This window comes from Eptatretus burgeri, chromosome 6 (genome assembly GCF_056783735.1).
Source record: "Eptatretus burgeri isolate ZD-2024b chromosome 6, Ebu_testis_v1, whole genome shotgun sequence".
NCBI lineage: Eukaryota > Metazoa > Chordata > Myxini > Myxiniformes > Myxinidae > Eptatretus > Eptatretus burgeri.
In genome coordinates this window covers 12,210,709-12,234,884 of record NC_140966.1, presented here as the reverse complement: position 1 = coordinate 12,234,884, position 24,176 = coordinate 12,210,709, and the positions used below count along the sequence as shown (strand labels likewise).

The window sequence follows — 24,176 nt, the reverse complement described above, 5'->3', positions numbered from 1 at the left end:
TATCAAAAACAAACAAAAAACAATACTACTAAAAATAAACATTTAAAGACATGAGCTAATGCAAACAATGGAAATAGCAATTCTTAGTTTGCCACTTTTTACTCCCCACACCATTGCAATTGGGTTTTTCTTTTTATTTTATTGCTATTCTAAATCTTCAAAGACTATCTTCTCATTTTTTTCAAAAATAAAAGCAAAACTGTGTGTGCATATCTGGTAGTGACTCCCAGACCTTTGAGCCAATCGACACCTGCAGACTTTTACATTTGAACATTACATGCAAACATTACATTAAGGAGTAAACATTATGTGCAAAACAAACAGAAACTGGAACTAAATAATTAGAAGAGTTTTAACTCAAGTATGAAAGAGTTATTCTCTGCAGGCTACTGTAATTAAAACTGTAACCTATAGTTTTAGCTCCATTGCTGAGAAATTTCTGCAGATGACTAATTAGAACTGTAACCGACTATAGTTTTCACTATAGTATTAAGGAGCAATTATCTACAGAATACTGTAACTTCTAAAGTCAACTTAAACTACCAAGACATATATGAGAGTACAACTGCAGTTCAAACTGTACCATTTTTGCCTAATGCTTGCTTCAAGGCATTAAATGCATTCTTAAACATGCCCTCACTGACATGTAAAAGTTTTTGTTATTTATTTATATACACACACATCTTTTTTTTTATATTTCTCTTTTCTCTCATGCAACTGGAAATACAGTATATAAGCAAGCTGTTTAAATTACATGGTTGGGTTGGGGAGAAAGACAGCAGTCACCAAAAGTTTGGTTTTTGGTTCGAATAAATTTGCTTCGAATTAGTGTGGAATGTCAACTGGACTTAAGACTTTTAGCAGATTGAAATCCATTTTATTTAGTCACAAATTTCAACATTTTCCTCTCAAGTAAACTGAATTTTTTTTTCTATCGAGTGACATATTCAGATTTTTTTTTTAATTAAGCAAAATCTGTTGTTTATTATTATTTTTTAAAATCACTTTTACATTCGAACTTCTGATGGAACAGAATTCAAAAATGAAAGTATATATATTTGTATTTACCAACCACAATTATTCTGGCCTTTCAACCAGAAACAAGTATTTTATTGGCTATTCAACGCATGATAATGAAGAAAAAAAATGTTTGAGGCACATAAAAGTCACCTTCCTACTCAACATGGAAGAGAGGAAGGCGAGGGAGAGTGGTGTGGGCAATGCCGCAAGCTCTGGTCACCATGTAACCATGCTGAAGATGACCATTTAACAGTTTTTCAGGATTGACATAGATCCAAGAATTTAAGGCTCATTTTTTTTTAATCTCTCTTGACAGAGCTTACTATGACGAGTTTCTGCTCAAAGTGCAAAACAGCAGCGTCAAGACATCTGTGTCTAACACCACCATTGGACCCTTACATTCCACAAACTTCATCACAATTGACTGTTTTCATACAACATTTGCAAATGTTCCTCTCTTCCTATTCATCATTCATTCCTTTACTGGTTACATCCACCTGATTACACATTGCCTTCCTTTCCTCTCTTCCTATTCATCATTCATTCCTTTACTGGTTACATCCACCTGATTACACATTGCCTTCCTTTCCTCAATCACTTTATGAATGCTATTCAAAGAATCTAGACTTTACATGCAAAATAAACAGAAAATGTGCATCATTACACAAAACAAAAGGAGGAATGTCAATGATCCAAGTCTGTAAGAGTTCCCTAAAATGAAACTCACCTGTACGAAATGCTATCTTGAAAAGTTGCTGATAGAAGAAGAAAAAAAATACCATAAAAAGTGGCAGGGCATTTATTACGGATGTAAATGAAACATGTAAAATGTTCAAAAAAATATGACTTCATTCTCTCTTGAATTTCACCCTGCCTGAAGGTTTAAACTTGACGTTCAAAGTAAAAATAAAAACATTATTGCATTTTCCAATTTGCATGGAGGGGTAGTGTGTGCAAGGTAAATAAGTGAGAATAAAACCAAATAAAATAACTTTTTAAAAAAGACGAGTTATACAAAGACGTGAATAAATCTATATACAATGATTAAGACAAGGCCAGAAAAGGTTTGTACAGAATGGCAGCTTCAACATCTGTAGATGGTCCTGTTGGCAGAATTCATTGCGATACCAATTTTGGTTACGCCTCACAACTGACGAACTCTGAATCGTCGAGGAGGGGGGTGTTTGCAACTTCGAGAAAGACGCTGGAAAGAAAAAAAAAAACTTTTTTAGTACAAGTTTTTAAATCAATGATAAAGTTAAAGAAATGTAGGTCAAATTAAGTGAGTGAATATCACTTGAAATAAAAGTTTGTCATTTTTGCACAAATGTTTTAAACAAAACCAATTAAGATATTACACCACTATATACAAACATAGAAAAATACATATGCAACCAGAAGGTCACTCGGTCGAGCGCATACCTCGGCCACGTAATGCCTGATCCACGAGAACATTTCGGGTAAAATACATTTTTTAAATATCATGCAAAACAGTGCTATATCGTTTTTGGGCCGATTTCTCAATGGTGAAGAATCACTTTAAAAATTAAATAATTCTCATGTCCAGATCCATATTTGGATCTTCACCAAAATAGAAGCAATTTCTCCTCAACACACACCCAACATGCCCACCAATTTTCATCTGAATCTGTCCACAACTTTTTGAGATATCCTGCACACAAACAAGCAATAAGAAGACTATGTGTAGAGCACGATACTTGCAAAATCCATAAAACAAATTTGACCTCAAAAATAATTGGTGGTTGAATTCAATGACCAAATATGGAACTCCTCTTCAAATTTCAAGTTAATCGGATGAAAATTGACAATTTTAGAACTTCGGCCTATGTTGACCTTTTGGCCAATGTGGACCTGCAAAATAATTGGTGGTTGAAATCAGTGACCTGAAATATATATAATCTTCAAATTTCAAGTCAATGGGATGAAAATTGAGGATTTTAGAAATACCACCTCAATTGTTGACCTTGGGCCGATGTTGACCTTACAAATAATTGGTTGGTTGAATTCAGTGACCTGAAATATAAATCCTCTTCAAATTTTGTCAATCAGATGAAAATTGAGGATTTTAGAAATACCATCCAAGTTCATGACCTTCGGCCTGTGTTGACCTTTTGACCTCAATAACAATAGGCTTCTTCCTTGTGACATTCTACCATGTGGTGAAGTTTCGTGAAGATCGGTTTAAAATTGTGACCTGTAGGCGACAAACAGACAGACAGACAGACAGACAGACAAACAAAGACAGAATAACAAAACAGACTGACCAATATACTTGAAAAATCTTTGATTTTGCAAGTGATGAAAAATCACTCATCGAGTGACAACTTGGTGAAACGGAACGGCACTCCGAAGAGAACATATCTCCGCCAGGCTGAATAGTTTACATTTTGTATGCCAATGAGACGTCAGATCTGATTCCGGACCTGAACCAAAATCAAATCGGCTTGTTCTTGTCACCTAACCAACTCTTCCACCTCGTTTTGTCACAAGTCGTCCACAACTTTTAGAGATAACATGTTATACATAGATTTTGGCCCCATCTCTCAATGGTGAAGAATCACCCTAAAAATTCTGGAATCCGGATACAGATTCAGATCTTCACCGAAATCGAAACAATTCGTCCTTGTCACACACCCAACCTGTCCACCAAGTTTCATCCGAATATGTCCTCAACTTTTTAAGATATCATGCAATATCATTTTTAGCCCCATCTCTCAATGGTGAAGAATTCGTGAAAAATTAAATAATTCTCGTATCCAGATCTGGATTCGCATCTTCACCGAAATTGAATTAATTCTTCCTCGTGGAACTCCCAACCTGTCTACCAAGTTTCATGTGAATCAGTCCATAACCTTTTGAGAATTTGTGCTATATATCGTTTTTGGCCCAATCTCTCAATGGTGAAGAATCACTTTAAAAATTCTCAGATCCGGATTTGGATTCGGATCTTCACCAAAATTTAGCGTTGCTGTCCTTGGCTGGTCACCTTACACACACAAAACTTTTTTTTTAATGATTGCTCGAAAACTGTGGCCAAAAATCATGTGACAAACAAATGCCACAGACCAACATACTTGGCAAAAATAATTTTAATCGACAAGTAACAGACAGACAGAAAGGGGTGAAAACATAACCTCCACCACCTTCGTTGGCAGAGGTAAAGATTAAATAAACAAACAAACAAACAAAAAGTGATAACTGTAAATACACATTTTGAGACATGAGCTAATGCAAACAATGTGAAACAATAACAATTCTTAGTTTGCCATTTTTTTTTGTCCACCCACACCATTTAAATTGGGGGTTTTTTTTACTTACAAAATTGAAGATATTTTCAAGTATTTTGGTTGGTCGTTTTTGTTATTCTGTCTGTCTATCTATTTGTCACCTACAGGTTGCAATTTTAAACTCATCTCCACATGGTGGAGGTTGTCAAAAGAAAGAAGCCTATTGTTTTTGAGGGCAAAAGGTCAACAACTTAGGTGAGGTTTCTAAAATCCTCAATTTTCATCCGATTGACTTGAAATTTGAAGAGGATTTATATTTCAGGTCACTGAATTCAACTCGCCAATTATTTTTTAGGTCCACATAGGCCCAAAGTCAACAAACTGGGTGGTATTTCTAAAATCCTCAATTTTCATCCGATTGATTTGAAATCGATTTTATACACCTGCCAGCAATGGGTGTGGCTGAAATAACCGAATCCACCAATTAGAAGGGGTGTCCGCATACTTTTGGCCATTTGGTTTAGGTCCAAAAACGATTTCGTACTCTATAGCTCATAGCATGATATTTCAAAAATGTATTGGGCCCGATATGTTCTCATGGATCAGGCATTACATGGCGGAGGTACGCACTCTGCCGAGTCCCCTTCTATTTTCTCAATCGTGGCAGACCAGTCCCATCACCTTGTCTGGTAACTACTCTGAGACCAAGGACCATTGATAGATAGAATGGGCAACTATGACGCATGTATGAGCCAAACTGGAATAATCTCTCCCTCATTTTCCTCCCACAAGCAACCAACATTTCAATGCCGACACCATAAAATATCAAAAACCAAAAAGTCGAATAGCATTTTATATTCCTTTTGAGTTTAGACCTTAAATACCCCTTACAACTATTGGATGTAGGGGATGTAGATGACCTTTAGACCCCCTCTACAATCCCAAGACGCACACCACACAAACATCTGGATTCTTCTTGCAACATACAGACTATACTTCATTTTTAAATATTTTCAGGAAGTAATGTGCAATTTCCACCCACCCAGAGGGTGGGTAATCTGCTACTGTATGATATTTGAACCATACATTATCTGATAACTTCCACAGGCAATTCATTACACCATTTACTCCTGACCTGTGTGAATACTTCTGACGAATGGAAGAAGGCTTCCTTTGGCTGCCCCTCACAAGTGTATTTAGCCGCGGCAATAGCGAAGTCAGAACCTCACGATTATATCCACAATAATGCTGCACTGTTCGAGACTGCAAAATAAGGCAAGAGATGGGGAAATAATGGAGGGTGGGGGAATGGGGGAAGAGTGAAGGTGGGTGAAAGGTCCTTGGGAGGAATGCGAAGAAGAGGGTGAAGAAGGGGGGGGGTGAAGAAGCGAAGCCTGGCACAAGCACGAAGTGGGGGGATGAAGAAGCGAGGCTCGGCACGAGCACGAAGTGGGGGGTGAAGAAGTGAGGCCCGGCACGAGCACGAAGTGGGGGGTGAAGAAGCGAGGCTCGGCACGAGCACGAAGTGGGGGGTGAAGAAGCGAGGCCCGGCACGAGCACGAAGTGGGGGGGTGGGTGAAGAAGCGAGGCCCGGCACGAGCACGAAGTGGGGGGGGGTGAAGAAGTGGGGGGTGAAGAAGTGAGGCTCGGCACGAGCACGAAGTGCGGGGGGATGAAGAAGCGAGGCTCGGCACGAGCACGAAGTGGGGGGGGATGAAGAAGCGAGGCCCGGCACGAGCACGAAGTGGGGGGATGAAGAAGCGAGGCTCGGCACGAGCACGAAGTGGGGGGGGGGTGAAGAAGCGAGGCCCGGCACGAGCACGAAGTGGGGGTGAAGAAGCGAGGCCCGGCACGAGCACGAAGTGGGGGGGTGAAGAAGTGAGGCCTGGCACAAGCACGAAGTGGGGGGATGAAGAAGCGAGGCTCGGCACAAGCACGAAGTGGGGGGGGGTGAAGAAGTGAGGCCTGGCACAAGCACGAAGTGGGGGGATGAAGAAGCGAGGCCTGGCACAAGCACGAAGTGGGGGGGGGTGAAGAAGTGAGGCCTGGCACAAGCATGGGGGGGGTGGGGAGGGAGGTCCAGCATTAGGGGAGCAGTGTGAGGTCCAGCATTAGGGGAGGGGTGTGAGGTCCAGCATTAGGAGGGGGGTGTGAGATCCATATAGAAAATTAAGTGACATTTGTTTTTGGGGTAACTACAGTGAGAATGAAGTTTAAAAGAAAATCAAACATAGTGATGAAGCAGTACCCATGGAGGTTTTAGGTGTAGCATAAGTCGTGAAAGGAGGAGGCATCCTGCAGCAAGGCGTGATGGCTTCTCTCCCACAAAGCTTGAATCAGTGAGAGACAGCTCACACACAAACCGTGCCAGTGTTAGAGTGCGGAAATCACAGCGGCCACACTGCAACATCAATACAACAATGATAGTACACACAAAAGATTGATAATCAAGTGCATATAGTAACATCCCCACCTCTCTTCCTCAAACCATGCTGTCACTGTAATCGTCATGGCTGATCAATGTGTGTCCAGTGAACGCTTCTTTCGATGAATAGGACTGTCTGCATTAGTCCACCAACATCACCTGACACCCATCTATTATATTTATAATATTATTCACATGACAGTGGGCCACGTCTCGTCTCGACAGAATGCTCGACACAAGAAAAACGTCATAATTGGACCAATTTACTCAAAGCTGCATTCAAACGAATCGCAATCAAGTCTCTTCACGTTGTTTTACAGAGTTAACTTAAATATCCGTTCAGCTACACTCAGCATCTCGTTGTTCCAATCACTTCCCATTGTACGAAACACCCTCCTGGCTTCAATGATATTTTAGCTGAAGTCATTGTTTGCTGCCTTTGTGGTACAGTATTGTCGTGCACAGTAGCCCCCTCACAATTGGGTGTACAGCATTCTGCTAAATCATCCCGAGTAAGCATGCACTTATATTGTGGATTTCCCCACTGTGAGGTGACCAAAAAAATAAAATAAAATATTAATAATAATAACAACAAACTAGAACGACACTCTTCAACCAATATGCCCCCGCCAACATTATTACATCCTTCTACGTACATGTACCAAGTTTGATTTAAATCCCTTCAGCTGTTGTCACATTTTCACCTAACATGACCTCTGACCTTTGACCTCTTGATGCCAGAATCTAGTCAGTTCATCTTTGCATCTTAATATATACGTGTAATAAGTTTGGGCAAAATTCCATCACTGGTTCACAAGTTAGCACAGCAATGAATTTTTACCTAACGGGACCTCTGACATTTAAACATTGCCCTCTTGACCCCATAATCTAATCAGTTTTTCTTTACATCATTATTCGTACTTCTACCAAGGTTGACTTGGATCACTTGAGCCGTTCTTAAGTTATCGTGGTAACGAAAACCTATCATGGACACACGGGCAGATGGACAACCCAAAAACATAATGCCTCAGGTGACTGTCAGCAGAGGCATTTAAAAAAAATCCAAAATGACGTCATACAGATAAGAGCCATTCTTGGTCAATGGTCATATTAAGTCATATTTGTTGTGTGTGGTTTTTCTGAATTTTATTTTTGTTGAATTTTCTGTAATACATTCATAAGAGCTTTAAGTTTACAGTCACAATTGTACAAAAGTTATCAAAGGTCGAAACCACAGTTTTTTGGAATAATTAATTCATTTAAATAAGACTTTAGTTACACAGTTGAGGAGTTTCAAACATTTTGCGGAGTGGATACCTTACGTATGCATCTCCATATTTGGTAAAAACATTTATGGTAATGGAGCGAGTGCAAGATCATTTTAAAGTCAAGATAAACATCCATTTGCTAAGAATCAGAATCACCATTTTAACTGAACAAAACCAATGATGTACCCAATCAGATGGTTGGTCCACAAAATTATATCATTTTCAGTCATGAGAATTCATCAGTCTTCCTTTCCACTCCCACCACGGTTCTCCACACGATGCATGAGAACAACCCTCCCATCTCCAAAGTCTTTCCATCTTTCTTTCCTGAATTTAATCCCACTGCCAACGCCACACTTTTTTGCCTATACAGTATACAGATGGCCCCAATATTATTCAATCTTAAAAGTACAAACATATTTTTAAAATAATAGCTGCTGATATAATTGAAAGTGATGCAGGGTATGTGACAATTAATTTGCATTCCCAAATAATGGGTACAAAGGGCTTTCCTTTTCTTTTCCCAAAAAGGGAGGGGGGGGGAATAAAGTAAAAAGATTATTTTAGAAAAGAAAAACAGTTATGTCAATACTCTTACAGTAAACCCTTGTCCTGCAAGATGAAGACGACGATGAATATGTACTGTACAGGTATTCCCTCTGAGTTTTTTTTTTATCAACACATGAAGAAAATAAATAAATAATGAAAGAAATAAAGAAATAAATAGCTAAATAATTAAAGAAATAAAGAACTAAAGAACTAAAGAAATAAATAAAGAACAAAAGAAATAAAGAACAAAATAACTAAAGAAATGAAGAACTAAATAACTAAAGAAATAAATAACTAAAGAAATAAATAACTAAATAACTAAATAAATAAAGAACTAAATAAGTAAAGAAATAAAGAACGAAAGAAATAACTAAATAAAGAACTAAAGAAATAAAGAACTAATGAAATAAAGAAGTAAAGAAACAAATAAAGAAACAAATAAAGAACTAAAGAATTAAAGAAATAAAGAACTAAAGAAACAAATAAAGAACTAAAGCAATAAAGAACTAAAGAAATAAAGAACTAAAGCAATAAAGAACTAAAGAAATAAAGAACTAAAGAAACAAAGAACTAAAGGAATGAAGAACTAAAGAAATAAAGAACTAAAGAAACAAATAAAGAACTAAAGAAATAAAGAACTAAAGAAATAAAAAACTAAATAACTAAAGAAATAAAGAACTAAATAAGTAAAGAAGTAAAGAACTAAAGAAACAAATAAATAACTAAAGAACTAAAGAAATAGAGAACTAAATAACTAAAGAAATAAAGAACTAAATAACTAAAGAAATAAAGAACTAAAGCAATAAAGAACTAAAGAACTAAAGAAATAACGAAATAAAGAAATAAATAAAGAACTAAAGAAATAAAGAAGTAAAGAACTAAAGAAACAAATAAACAAATAAAGAAACAAATAAATAACTAAAGAAATAAAGAAATAAAAAACGAAATAACTAAAGAACTAAATAAATAAATAATTAAAGAACTAAAGAAACAAATAAAGAACTAAAGAACTAAAGAAATAAAGAACTAAAGAAATAAAGAACTAAAGAAATAACGAAATAAAGAAATAAAGAAACAAATAAAGAACTAAAGAAACAAATAAACAAATAAAGAAACAAATAAATAACTAAAGAAATAAAAAAAAACTAAATAACTAAAGAAATAAAGAACTAAACAAAAGAAATAAAGAACTAAATAACTAAAGAAATAAAGAACTAAAGAAATAAATAATTAAAGAACTAAAGAAACAAATAAAGAACTAAAGAACTGAATAAATAAAGAACTAAAGAAATAAAGAACTAAAGCAATAAAGAACTAAAGAAATAAAGCAATAAAGAACTAAAGAAATAAAGAAACAAATAAAGAAATAAAGAAACAAAGAAAAACAAACAAACAAACAAACATTAAAAACCTATAAAATATTTGTCCTGGTGTTATATTCTGCAGTCACGTTCCCTTATCCCGATTTATCCCACATGGTCTTAAGCTTGCGCAAAACAGATTTTGAACAGCTTAAGCTTCCAGAAACTGAACCCCCACGTTGTATGAGGGTTTACTATACCCAAAAATAAAAATAAATAAACAACTTAAAAACATGGATCATCCATGCTCCCCACTCCATATGTGGTATCCGAACATTATAGCACCACTTGGCTAAACATCTTCCTCCAACTGCAAAATCGTTCAAAGTTGAATTTGATTTTTTTATTTTTATACTAAATAATGGGTAAATTTCAGTCCTTCGCAGACAACCTTGTAAAATGCCGTCCGAAACTTGCCTTTGCAAAACGCCGTAAAAAGCGGTAAGGACAAGGCAGGTTGATCTCAAAAGAAAGTGTAAAGAGGAGAGAACACTCGGCTGAGAGAAGCTCTTCAGACTCAAAAGAATCATTGGCGATGAAAAGGAAGTCGGCCACAGTTGGCGCAACACGTTCCTGAAAAAGCAAATTGCCACAATCAATCCTTTGCACTTATTACATCACTTTGAGACTTGAACAGGAAGAAGCTTCGGTTTTAGATTATTTATCTGCAAAAAGCTTGATAAAGTCCATCAGTTTGCATTTGAAACAAATCATTTTTTTTTCATCTGGATTTTCCACCATACAAGGAAAAAAGCCACTCGGGGTAAAGGGCTGCAAAGATGAAAAAAAAAAGAAAAGAAAAAAGAAGGAACTTATAAAGCTCTTTTTATATTGAAGGGGTAGGGCAAGGGGGAAGATTTGAGGGAATTGGTGAACAGGGTTTGCAGAAAGAGGGGACATGAAGTAGAGGGATGCGGAAGAGGGGGTACACAGAAGGGGTGGGAGTGGGAAGGACGTGGGCTTGGCGGAGACGGGTGATCGGGGGGGGGGGGGGAGTTCTGACACATGGGTTTCACACCGTAAAATAACGTGAAAGGGATTTGCTTGTTGGGGACAGATAGCCTCTGCAAACTGGATTTCTTAGGATTTCCAAATTGGATACACAGAGATAAAGATCATGGGATGAGTGGAAAGATTTTTTGTTGTTGTTGAAGGCACGGGAAGAAGGTTGATGGACCAAGCGCTTCGGTGAGAGACGGGTTTGTAAACCATGCTCTGTGAGAAGAGGAGGAATGGATCGTGATGGAGAAGAAGACGTGGAAAGTGAAGTATTATTATTTTCACAAAGTTTTTAAAGAAGGAAGAAGGAAAAAATGTTTACTTCAATGAAGATTCAGTTTGGAGGTATTGAGAAAAGGGAGAGACAAAGAATGAAGTACAAAAAGTACAATACAGGTGGAAGGCAGAATGGGATCACATTATGGAGAGGAAAAAAAAAAATGATTTTTTGGTTTTTTTTGGGGGGGGGAGGGGAAGGACAATTTTTTGGGGGATAAAAGGCAGCAAAACAAAAAGGAGAAAAACCATGTGGTGACATTCCTCAAGCGGATTGCGGTGGTGAAGTGTGTCTGGGTGGTGCTGAGGAGTCGTACACCAGACGGCGGTCCCTTCAGGTGGGTGTCTGGTATGTCCTTTCCCTCTGAGAGGATGGTCACCTGTCTCTGCTATCACCTGAACTCCAGCTTTTGGACATCGGTATTACAGCACTCTCTAAGGTTCACAGACCAGACAGTGGTGAGATCATAGCAGGTGGTTATACCTACTCATGGTCTGATCACTCTGATGGTTACCATACTAAGGGGTTGCTGTAGCTGTGTCCAACAAGCTGAATCACATGATAATTGAGGTATCACCTGTCAACGAGCGTATTATGAGACCGAGGATTCGTCACTCCTTGGGTGTCGTTTCCCTGGTCTCTGAATATTCTCCGACTGAGACGAGTGATCTCACTGTGGGAGGCATTCTACGAGTCTTGGATAAGATCCAGTGAAGTTGTTGGTCTCATTGGGCAGTAGTTTGGCTCTTCTCTTAAAACCACTCCCCCTCCACCCCAGGCAAGATACTCTTCCAGTCTTGGCAGATTTCAATGCACTGACTGGCACTCATAGGGATGGATACGAGACGTGTGTTGGTCCCCATGGGTCTGGAACTGTGAACCAGAAATGCACCAAGTTCCTTGACTTTGCAAGAAGTCATGGACTTAGGGTGGCTGGTTCATGGTTTCAGCGCCCACAGGCTCATCGCTGGATTTGGTATTCCAACGCTGGTGGTGTGGCAAAGGAGACTGACCATGTGCTCATTGATGGTCGCTGGAGGATGATCCAGAAATGCAGGGTCTACCGGAGTGCTCAGTTCCTTAAAACCGACCACAGCCTTGTTGTAGCAACTCTTAAGTCGCACCTTAAATCCAGGATATTGATACCATCCCAGCCTCGGCTCGATGTTGGAAAGCTCAAGGATGAGAGGGTAGCTGAGGAGTTTGCAAACAGACTGAGTGGGAATTGGGGGGGGGGTTTGGTGGGGCCTGGGTGTTCTGGGGAATCCTGAAGAGTTGTGGAGTGCCTTAAAGATGACCATCCTCGATGTTGCCAGTGGATGCCTTAGAACTACCTGTCAGGTGAAGAAGAACTTTGTCTCCCAAGGGACACTGGATACCATTAACCACAGTTGTGGGTCCAACCTTAATGGCAGAGCTGAGCTGTTCAGGGAGATGAGGTGTAACATGCGCCGAGGGTGGACAAGAAAGCCGATGCGCGAAGATTTTGTGAGTGGGTAGAGCATCACCTGTGGTCAAGTGATTATCATCCTGCTAACAGAGGAAATTGTGCAACGCCTTCCTCAAAGCCCATCCCTCAGTGTACTGCAGATAGAGCAGAGGGTGGTGGGCTCTTGACAGAGGAGTCCAAAGTGAAGACCCGCTGGCCCGGATACTTTGAGCGGCTGTACCAGGCTGACCCACCAGCTGTTGAATTGAATGTCAGGGGAGTTACTTTCCCTATTGCTGACCGTCCGATCAACTGTGGTCCACCTTCATTTGTGGAAACACAGGCTGCGGTGAACCAATTGAAAGGGGGAAAAGCTCCTGGGATCTGCAGCATTCATGCCGACTTCTCAAGGCTGGTGTTAATGCTGTGGTCGCGTCGTTGCATGCAGTTGTGGAGACTGTTTGGAACACAGGCACCATTCCAACTGACTGAAAGAAGGGCCTTTTTGTCCCTCTCTGGAAAGGGAAGGGTGATCGCCAGGACTGCAACAGCTACCGAGGGGTGATGCTGCTTTCAGTGCCAGGCAAGGTCTTTGCTCGGATAATTCTTGATAGGGTTCACCACCATCTGCTTGAGCACCAGCGTCCAGAGCAGTCAGGCTTTACACCAAAGAGTTCAACGATTGAACGTATCCTTGCTCTTTGGGTCCTCACCGAACACAGACGAGAGTTTCGGCAGGGGCTGCTCACAGCCTATGTTGATCTTCACAAAGCGTTTCATTAAATTCATCAGGATGCCCTCTGGAGGATTCTCGGTCTTCGTGGGGTGCCACAAAACTGATCAATCCGATTTCTGAACTGTACTCTGGGACTGAGAGTGCTGTGAGGTGTGGTGGTTCCATCTCTGACGTGTTTCCAGTTGTTACTGGAGCTCGTCAGAGGTGTGTACTGGCCCCCACTTTTTAGTGCTTGTATGGACTGGATTCTGAGGAAGATGTCAGAGAGATCAAGTTGCGGTGCATTGTTTGGCAATGTCAAGATCTCTGACCTTGATTCCAAATATGATTCAGTCATCTTTGTGAAGACGCTGCATATCCTTATGGGGGCTCTCGTGGCACTGAATGAGGTGTTTGAGCCACTGGAAATGCGGGTTGCCTGGGTCAAAACTAAGATCCAGGCTTTCAATGACATCTTGGATGCTGCTATCTTGTCTGTACCAGTTTGTGGTGAGGATGTTAAGAAGACAGAGAGATTCACATGTTCGCATGTTGTGTGCCAGAGGTCAATCGACGTCTGGGACGGGCCTGGGGAGTCATGGATTCACTGGATCATGGGGTGTGGCGCTGTCAGTACCTCCACAGAAGAACGAAAGTCTGAGTCTTCAAGTCCTTGGTGCTTCCAGTCTTGCTCTACGGATGTGAGCCTTGGACTGACCAGGGATCTGAGACGGAGTCTGAACTCCTTCGTTCAGTACCAGGTCTCTTTGGAGAATCTTTGGCTATTGCTGGTCAGACTGTGTCCAATGAGTGGTTGCTGAGAGAGACTCAGATGAGATTTGTTGCATGTGTGGGCATGTGGCTCATTTTCCTGACGCTGATCCTGCTTACCAGATTCTCTCAGCGAGGGAGCCTCATGAGTGGAGGAGGCCAACAGGTCGATCTCGTGCCTCGTGGTTGCAGCATGTTGATTTGCATCTCAAGGAGATGGGGATGGGCCAGGCGTCTGCCTGGGGCATGGCCAGGAGGAGGCCTCTGGAGTACCGGCGGAAAGTGGACGCAGCGACGCGTGCTCCGACGCATGCTCCCATACCTGACCCGATCAGAGAAAAAACAACTTCAAGACTGAGACAATTTTGCTCGCTGGATATCCAAGTAGTTGGTGCGAGCTATAAATTTGACAATTTTGCACGACAAGGTGCAATTCGACACACAAAAAAATTGGACGAAAACAAAAAGCAACGCAAGGATGAAAATACAACAGAAAAACACGATGGAGAAGTTGAAAGGTGGGTGAGAGGCCAAACGAAAGCAAAATTTGACTGACACATGGAACAACTCTGAAGCAGAAGCTTCTTTGGTGGCGAACCATCAATGTGTGCGCCGTCCCTCAGATGGACACTAAACTGGGCGTACCATTTGCCGATATCTGTTGGTGTAATGTTCAATCTCCCACATATCGTCGGCGAGCTATCGCCAAGACCTTGAACAAATTCAGGGTTCAACAACACAAAAATTCAATATATATATATATATATATATATATATATATATAGTAATCATGTGTTGGAATACAGGAAAGTTGGCCATACTCCTCATCCGGATGAAATGGGTGAGGAAGCGAATACACATATAGTAATAGTGTTGTAGTGCTGGGTTCGGTAGCGAGGCCGACCGCCAGACAGAGCAGTCGGACCGTCTCCTACCGAACACCGGAATTGAGAGGTTGTCACCCCGGATAACTCCGGAGTCGACGGGTCACTTAAAGGACCGTGGTCGCCAATATTTCGACGGTGTGAGGTCGGGTCCACTTTTCTAATTCCAATTTACCTAAGTACCCACGCCGTCTAGCTACCGGGGAAGCCACACCCTCGCCGACTTTGTCCGAACCGAATCGCTATCACCGACTCGGAGCCGGCATAACCGAGCGGAAGTTACCAAAGCCGTGCCGGACCAAATGAACAATTACAGCACAGACGGCCTCACTATTTCTCAAGCCCGCACCGTGCTGGGTCAATGGTAGAAACGACAAGCAATGAACTGGAACATTTAACATGGCTGTATTTATAAGGGAGGGAGACGGAGCAGACTTAACCACGAATAAAATGCAATGTACAATGAACAATCAACACTTATACAATTCTACTTAACAGACTAGTGCCACACACACACACACACACACACACACACACACACACACACACACACACACACACACACACAATGGACCCCATCGGGTATTTATGCGGTCCTCCAGCTGAGGAGGATAGTTCAGGTGGGGGGACAGAGCCTGGCTGGGTACCTGTCCGCCTCGTGCGGTCACACCAGACTCCAACCCACCACGGTAGGACTCGAACCCCCAACCCGGAATCCACGAGTCCACGATCATGGCTGCCACGAACGATGATCGAGCACCACGATCCTGGCTGCTCGACCACCACCACGAGGAGCCCCACAAAAGACCGCAGACCACGATCGCAGACAACCACGACGACAGACCAAAGGGCCAAGAGCAAAGACGACGACTCTACTCTCTTCTTGATGACCACCCTACTCTTCCCTCTCCTCCTTTTTACCACAGCTCGCCACTTTTTCTTATCCTTCCACCCACTGGGTCGAGGAAACCGCTCTGAAGTAACTCGCCTCCGGATTGTACGAGGGGTTGTCGGGCGATCAGTGGCCTCCCCTTATTGGTTGGGACGAACACTCCATCTGGCTAAGGCGGAGTCGGCCCTGAGGTGATGAGCCTCCTGATTTGAGGAGGTCCGGTGGGAGGGGGCAACGACCACCCTCCCCCCGTGCGTGTCTGAGAACCAAGACGGAACAACCAGGAGAGCACCCTATTCTCCATCCACCCTTGTAGCGAGGAGGGGCGATCTTGGGTCGGCTGTCAGGGCGGCCACTGTCGATTGGACGAGCTCACGGTGGGTGGAGGGAACCTCACCCCTGTACATGACACGTTGCACGTGGGCGATGGATGGCGATGGTGTGAGAACGAAGGATTGATTTAAGATATAAAAAACCTGACTATAAAAGAAACCCGCAGCGCACACATGAAATTCCCCATTAGACAGAAGGAGGGGACCCCAACTATAAACACATACTTATCAAAAATAACTAAGCTGAGGGACTGCTGACTCTGTGTGTGTGTGTGTGCAAATGGCTTCCAAATCCGTGACAATAGCACCAAGATTCCGCATAGGCGCAGCATGTCTGACGACGAAAATATGGAAACTACCCTTGAAGTCGTTATAAAAATATGGATATTCATCCACATACGGAAGAGTTTCACCCATGCTCGATGCCAACATTTGTTACAGTTAATGGCCTGCAGTGCGTGCGGCTGTATGGGACTCACGTCAAATTTTGAAGCGATGAGCATTGCTGCGCAACCAAAAAGCTGCAGTTTAGTACAGGAGGTAGAGACCCGTTCCAGGTACCGATCCAACAAGCCAACGGCCAGATACAGTGTCTCATGGTTCAAGCTGAAGTTCTCCTTCAAAAAAAAAAAGAAAAGGTCTTGCATTTCAACCCAACATTCGTACCATTTTATTTTATTTTTTTATTTTTTTCTCTACAAGCAAACAGACTCCACAAGGTTTTTGTAAACTTTGAACGGTTTGTAATGGAGTTTGATTTGCAAGGAAATCGGTGATTGCCAGAACATAAACATTGTTATTCAAAGTGTAATAATAAATTTGATCATCAACGAGGCAAAGAGCCTTTCTGAACCATAACGATAATTTATTTGTTCCTGTTCTCGTCTGAGCTGGAGCTTCGGACAAATGACAGGCGAGATACGTGCAGGCGTCCAAACCTGAGCCAGCGAGCCAGGTGTGCGAGCCTGTGATGTGTGGGGCAACGGGCGAGCCTGCTCACGGTCGGAGAAAGGCTGCGCCCGTCGTCGGGTGCGAGCTGGTGTCGGTGGTCATCATGCTGGTTCCCAGGGTGTTCAGAGCGGACCATCGGGGTCGACTCAGTGCTGTGCAGGATGTGTTTTGGCTGCCACAGGGCAGCGGGTAAGAAAAAAGTGGTCATTAGATTAAAAGAGATAGGCCACTGTGAGCCTGTGTCAGCTGAAGCCCCGATTGGGATGTAAATCTTTTTGTGTTGCGAACGCAGAGCGAGGAGCTGCGAGTCATGAACAGCTGGTGACTCATGACAATGGAGGAAAGTGGGAAGAGTGGGAGGCTCAATGCCACCAGCAGCTGCAGGAGGGGGCAGAAAAGCCCGGTATGAATAGGGTTATAGTGTGCGGGCGCAAATGGTTTCATGGGAAGAATGGCTGCAGCAGGCACTGCTGGTATTGAACATGCTTCCCAGAGGCAATTTTGATTTATTAAATTTACCCTTTCCCCATTGTCAGGACTCACCATACTTTGCTATTGGGGGGAATGCAGGTGAGTTGGGGAATTGGAATGGGTGACAGCCAAGGGTGGCCATGAGAGTCAAGCATATTGGATCAGGTGGAAAGGGTTAAAATGTGATGCGTGTTCTAAATAAAGGAGTATTTTGTTCAAGTGTGTGTTAATGATTAGTGTGTATGCAGGCAATGGCAGGGTAGGTGCCCAGTGCTTTGTATTGCAGGTGTTGAAAAATGTATGGCAGCGGTGGAGGGAGTGACATTTGGGGTTTTGTGGATGGGAAAGGTGTGTGTGTCCGCAGGTACGGATGAGGCTCTGGAGGAGTGGTGACTGTGGCCTCTCCTGAAGTAACTCGCCCCCGGCAGTCGAAGGTGTCTGAAGTTCAGGGGGCCTGTTGGAGGGTCTGGTTTGGGCGACCAATGGGTAGGAGACCCTTGGCAACCTGGGGGAAGGCCAAGAGTGTCGGAGGCCAGGAGAGCCTGTGTGTGGAGACCCTCCCCGGCGGGACATACAGCAAAGGAGCTGTTTGACTGCTGGGGGCTGAGAAGTTGAAGGGTGGTGGGAGGGGGGGGTCAAAGAAGTCGTGAAGTTGGTGACTTGTTTGGACTGCAGGTGCCACAGCCTGAAGCGTCCCCACCATCTTGTTTGTGCAGGACCTCCCCACTGCTGAGTTAGGGCCACACCTGCAGTTTGGTAGCCATGGCCTTGCAAGGAATTTGGTGGTGGTTGTTGTGAATGAGGGAATTGTGTATGAATGTGGGAATGTTTCACTCAGTCCCATGCGACTCGATGTGTGCTATGGAGGGCAGGTCGCCCGTGAAATTTTCAGTAGTTTCGAAATTGGTATTTGGGCTCAGCTGACAGCTGGAGCAGGTGATATCCACTGGGGGACGTGGTCAAGTAGATGGGATTGTTTGATTGGTTAAGTTGAAGAATTGTGTTTAAGTTAGGCCTGTTTGTTTTTGGAGCCATTTTCTCTCCACCCCAGGACATCGGAGTGAAGAGAGAGAGAGGAGAGAATCTACTGGATATAAAAATTGTACATTTTTGGAATTTTGCTTGCAATTAAAGGGGAAGTACGCTGAAGAGGTTGGGGAAGTCAGCTACGGCTTATTTCCCACAACCCCTCTTGATTTATTTTGTTGAGATTAATTAGGTGTGAGTCTAAGTGTTAAGGCTGGAGCTGTTTCCCCTGCAGAGAACCTTTCGGGAGCTGCGGTTCAAGGAGTGGGAGGAGGGGTGTGGGGGGAAGGGCTGTGTTACATTTGTGGGGGAAGGGTTAGATATTCCCATAGAACACATAGGAATGTATAAAGTAGCATGGTCTGTGTGCAAGTAGATAGTCACCTCGATGTACAAGTAGGGAAATGTCAGCTTAAGAATTGTCTTGTTTGCATGTGTGTCACACAGAGGGCGATGCATGGTAATAAGTAGATGAGGTTCATGGTTAAGGAAATCGAGTGTAAAACCTCAATGTAAACTTCTACCGTGGAGTGCTGGGAGACTTGACATAAAGGAGGTGGGAGGTGGAGCTATAGACGCCTTCAAAAAAGGGGTGGAGCATTACCGAAGAGGAAGGAAAGGGAGGAACTAATTGGAGAGTTGGTCGAGAGAAGACGATAGACGCAGTTGGTGAGAGTTGAAGTCTGAGGCAAGGTCCAGGAGAAAAGAGGTAATCGGTCCAGAAAGAACGTTAGAGAGGGTGTGCGAGTCTGAAGGCGACCGAGGAGAAAGAGTTGAGGTCGTCCGACCTGCCTATGCCTCTGATTGTCGCGCGGAGCCTGTTCGTTGTCTTGCCCATCTCATCATCGTGCCATTGTCTGCCTGCCTTGTAGTCATCCTCCTCGTCCTTAATCACCTGCTCATCCCAGCTGCCGCAGAGCTGAGTGCTCCGGTTTTTGTTCCCTTCCTGTTTGTGACTGAGTTCGGTTTGAGGCGCCTTGGTTTCTTTAGCTTTCTTTTACATATTTGTACGTAATTATTTATTATCGATTCGTTATTTTCCTTTTCTTCGCCACCACAATTCACCGCCGTCTCCTCTGTCAAGTTCAGTCATCCCTGGTTCTTTTCATTATTGCTGTTCGGGAAATCAACCGTTGGGTTTAAAAGCTTTAAGGTTTCTCATGTCTCTCCTCACGACCCGCACGCGTGTTGTCCGCCATCAACTCGGAACATCGCGGGACTTTAACCTCCCGCCGCGACAAGCTCGGAGTTTGTTGAGCTGTCGACGCTACAGTACTCAATACCATTGACAGGCAAGCTGTGGCAGAATCACATTAGACAAGTTTTTTTTTTTGTTTTTTTAAAGTCACTCGTCAAAATGCACGAAACGTTCCAATCTCCACCTCTTCCTCAAAAAGGATTGGCTCATAAATCCTGCACTTCATCTCTGTCGGCAGCAACTGTAGGGAGATGCAGTTTATAAAGCTCTTAAACCTCATCATCAGTCATCACCACTCTGAAGCTAACAAAGAGCTAACATACCACCAAGCTTGTCTCAAACGCTGGTTGATACCTTGGCATTTTCCACAGACCCAAGTCGACACACTGTGGTGCATCTGAGTATTCTTTTTTTACCGCCTGCTTGTTCTCTTCTGCAACAAGTCGATTGATCTTTTCACTTCCATTAAGTCGTGACCACTGTCAGGAAATTCCATCTATTTTTTTTTTAAATGCAAGAGTTAGGTTAGCGACTTTATTGTGGGACAAGTCTGGAGACGGCGATGGTTCACGAGCAATGGACACGGTTCGCCTTTTTTATTTTTTGACCTTCGAGGGGACGCCACGGGCAAACTGGCGGGAATCGGGAAAAATGTAAACGATGAAAGTTGTTGTACTCGAAGAGCACTACTTGCATACCAACTTTCATGCGAAACAGTTGAAAACCCTAGGAGCTCGATGCCCAATTTATTGATTTTTTTGACATTTTCTAAGTTCGTGACCTTGTGACCTTGACCTTGTGACGAAAATGAAAAAACAAAAAAAAAAAATCGAGCTCCATGGGGCTATGCAGGTGCCATTGGGCTAACCAAATACCGAAACCTCTGCCAGATTCGACAAACCCCCTCGGAGAAGATGTAACTTGAAATCGGCTACCCCCTAAAAACACGTTTTTTGGGCGGGGCTCCGCCCATAATGGGCGCAGCACGTCCATTCTCAGGAAAACACAACTAGATCATGATACAAACCTCGCACCCAAATTTTATCAGGATCGGATCAAAACCCACGGAGCTATGCTCGGGACAGACACACACCCATAACGAATATAGTGGTCACTTACTGACTCGTGAACCAATAGTATTCCAAGATGCTGTCTCTGATGCTTGGCCCTGCTACATTACCTGAACTTCCACCATCCAATCGATGAGGATGGCACGCATGTCTGCATTGATCTCTTTTTGTCGATGGAAATATGGTGAAACTGTGCAGGTCTCCTAAAAAAAAAATTAGAAATAAAAATAAAAAGGGGGGGGGGGAAGTCATCAAAGTTGGCAAAATTTCATGTTCATTATGGAAAATAATTATTGCACAACTTTGTCAGCCTCTCAAAATAAGCATAACTCAAATTTTCTTGGGCAATCGAAAAAAATCACAAATACCCCAAATTACATTGAAAGTGGTCATTTGTGAAAAGAGAGAGAGACAGAGACAGAGACAGAGACAGAGACAGAGAGACAGAGAGAGTCAAAGACGATTGTACCACTTCACCGAATTGTAAATGACTCCTCCTTCTTACCTCTCTCTCTTTCATGTATTGAAAAATCTCCACAGCGTATGTCGATACCAGGTTGGGATCGTTCATGTTTTCTGCATCAATGTCAAAAACCTGTGAGTGAATATAGTAATGCGAATGGGATATTAATCTTCAGTGGAATTCATATCGGGGTCTCCAGCTGCTACAAATTATCCGTAGTAAGATTGTGCAGAAATAAAACTCACGATATAGTCGTGGCCAAAAATATTTGGCACCGTTGAACTTTTTTGAAATAATTCACAATTTTCTCGAAAAATAAGTTCAAATTGACAAAAGTATTTGGTCTCCACAATTCTTTATGTCACTGTTATTATTACAAAACCTTTGTTTTTTTATTCAGAACTTAATATATCCTTTTAAATCAGGCAAATAAAAAGAAAGGGCATTGACAAAATTATTGACACCCGAGACTTAATATCTGGTGGCGCAGGCTTTGGACAAAATAACTGCAGTCAAGTGCTTCCTCCAGCCATGAATGAGCTTCCCACACCTCTCTACTGGCAGTTTGTCCCACTCTTCTCGTGAAAACTGCTCCAGTTCTCCCAAATTTGAAGGGTGCCATCTCCCAACTGCTGTTTTCAGATCTCCCCAAGGGTTGTTCTATGGGATTTAGATTTGGACTCATTGTTGGCCAATTCACAACAGTCCAGTGTTTTATCTTGAACCATTCCTGGGTGTTTTTGGAAGTGTGTTTGGGGTCATTGTCCTGCTGTAAGACCCATGACCTTCGACGGGGACCCAGCTTTCTGGCGACGAGTTGAACATTGTGCTCCAAAATACCTTGGTAATCTCCTGATTTCATGATGCCGTGCACACATTCAAGGCACCGAGTGCCAGAAGCACCACAGCAACCCCAAAACATCACTGAACGTCCTCTATGTTTGACTGTAGGAAATGTGTTCTTTTCTTTGAAGGCTTCATTTTGTTTTCTGTAAACATAGAGATGATGAGCTTTACCATGAAGCTCAAATTTGGTCTTATCTGTCCACAGGACATTCTCCCAGAAGGATTTTGGTTTGTTCAGGTGTGTTTTAGCAAACTACAGTCAGGCTTTCTTTTTGTCTCTCTCAGCAGTGGGGTCCTTTTGGGTCTCCTACCACAGAACCCCCTTTCATTCAGTTGGAGATGGATGATGCGAGTTGAAACTGTCGTACCATGAGGTTGAAACTATTGAAGTCTGAAGAACAGCTTGAATCTGTTTGGCAGTTCATCGAGGTGCTTTCTCCACCATTCGAACAATCCTTCGCTGCAATCTTCAATCAAGTCTTCTCTTGTAGCCACATCCAGGGAGGTTGGCTACATTGCCATGGGCCTTAAACTTCCTGATAACATTGCGTACGGTGGACACAGGAACATCAAGGTCTCTGGAGGGGGACTTATAGCCTTGAGATTGTCCATGCTTGGCTACAATCTTGTGTCTGACTTACTCAGACAATTCTGTGGTTTTCTTCCTTTTCTCCATGTTCATTGCGGTACACACAGTGACACAAAACAGCAGAATGACTCCTTTTCTCCATTCAAACTGATTGAATGAGTGATTTTTATATTGCAGGCACCCGCAACTCACCACGGGTGAGTTCGATTCCAAAGTCAAGGAGAATCACCTGCTTGAAATCAAATTATTTCCCACAACTTCTAAAAGGTGCCAATAATATTGTCTGGGCCATTTTAGGATGTCTGTGTGGAATAAGCTAAGATTTAGTAATTTTTTTTTCAGCTTTTTTTTGTTTTGTTCCACCGCAAACCAAAGAAATACATATGTGGAGACCAAAATATTTTTTTCATTCCAACAATTTTCTGGAAGAAATGGTGCATTATGTGAGAAAAGTGCAAGGGTGCCAATATTTTTGGCCACGGCTGTGTGAAGCAAATATTCAAAACTGCAATAGATTTGATTTAAATAATGTGCTGTTGCCTCCAAGAGCAACAGTTTCTGCAACTTCCTAAAACAATAATTTTGGTGAGCGATTATAATAATATTCAACACCATTGTTAGTCTCGCACTTCAAATGATGCCATTACAATTTGCTCATTTCGTTGCAATTTTAAGAGTTACGATTGCAAATCTGCCAATGCCGTGCCAACAGCAGATCCGTTTGTTTTGGGTGCGGCAATGCGACTGCTGTGGTCCTGCCAACCGTGAGAGCAAGTTACGCAAAATGCGACTTTTCCATATCACCATGGTCGCTGTTGAAAGACCACGGCAAACGCATTGCTCATTGAGAGCTGTGCAAGTTCACCAAGTACCGAGACATCATGACGAAGATGGAAAGCAAATCATTCAGAAAAAGCAAACCTGCGGATGGCAAATTACCCCAAAAGCAACGATGAAATGCCTGCATTACCTCATCTTCGTCTTCTTCCACTCGGTGTTTCTTCACCTTTTTCACCTCCCCTATCTCTCTCGAAGCACCTTCAATGAGAATATCTTCTTCCACTCGGGGCTTCTTCACCTTTTTCACCTCCCCTCTCTCTTTCGAAGCACCTTCAATGAGAATATCTTCTTCCCATGGTTCTTCATCTTTCTGCTCCTTATCCTTACCATCAACAGCGAAACCATGAACCCTGCAAAATGAAAGAACGAGCGATGACAAAATGAAAGACAGACAGACAGACAGACAGACAGGGGAACATAACCTCCATCCACCTTCAGTGGCAGAGGTAATAATGTTTGACCAAAAAAAAAAAAAAAAAAAAAAACAGTAGTTTGTTACAGTTAAGAAACTTTGACCCAGGAGGAAGCCATTAGGCCCATCATACCTGTGCT

The 24,176-nt window shown here is 42.6% G+C and overlaps 1 protein-coding gene across 4 annotated transcripts in view; it reads right to left on the bottom strand.

Moving 5' to 3' along the window:
• Positions 1 to 1,803: 1,803 nt before the first annotated feature.
• Positions 1,804 to 24,176, bottom strand: part of LOC147024263 (G2/mitotic-specific cyclin-B3-like) — a 57,588-nt gene continuing 35,215 nt past the window's right edge. For all 4 annotated transcript variants that reach the window (XM_085884035.1, XM_085884033.1, XM_085884036.1 and 1 more), the window contains exons 5-12: positions 23,755 to 23,974; positions 21,392 to 21,481; positions 20,997 to 21,089; positions 16,650 to 16,787; positions 10,289 to 10,444; positions 6,517 to 6,669; positions 5,404 to 5,531; positions 1,804 to 2,224 (exon numbers count right to left, since the gene is read on the bottom strand). In XM_085884035.1, coding sequence (XP_085740161.1) covers positions 2,158 to 2,224; positions 5,404 to 5,531; positions 6,517 to 6,669; positions 10,289 to 10,444; positions 16,650 to 16,787; positions 20,997 to 21,089; positions 21,392 to 21,481; positions 23,755 to 23,974 — 1,045 coding nt within the window. In that variant the 3' untranslated portion in view covers positions 1,804 to 2,157. The remainder of the gene's footprint in view (positions 2,225 to 5,403; positions 5,532 to 6,516; positions 6,670 to 10,288; positions 10,445 to 16,649; positions 16,788 to 20,996; positions 21,090 to 21,391; positions 21,482 to 23,754; positions 23,975 to 24,176) is intronic.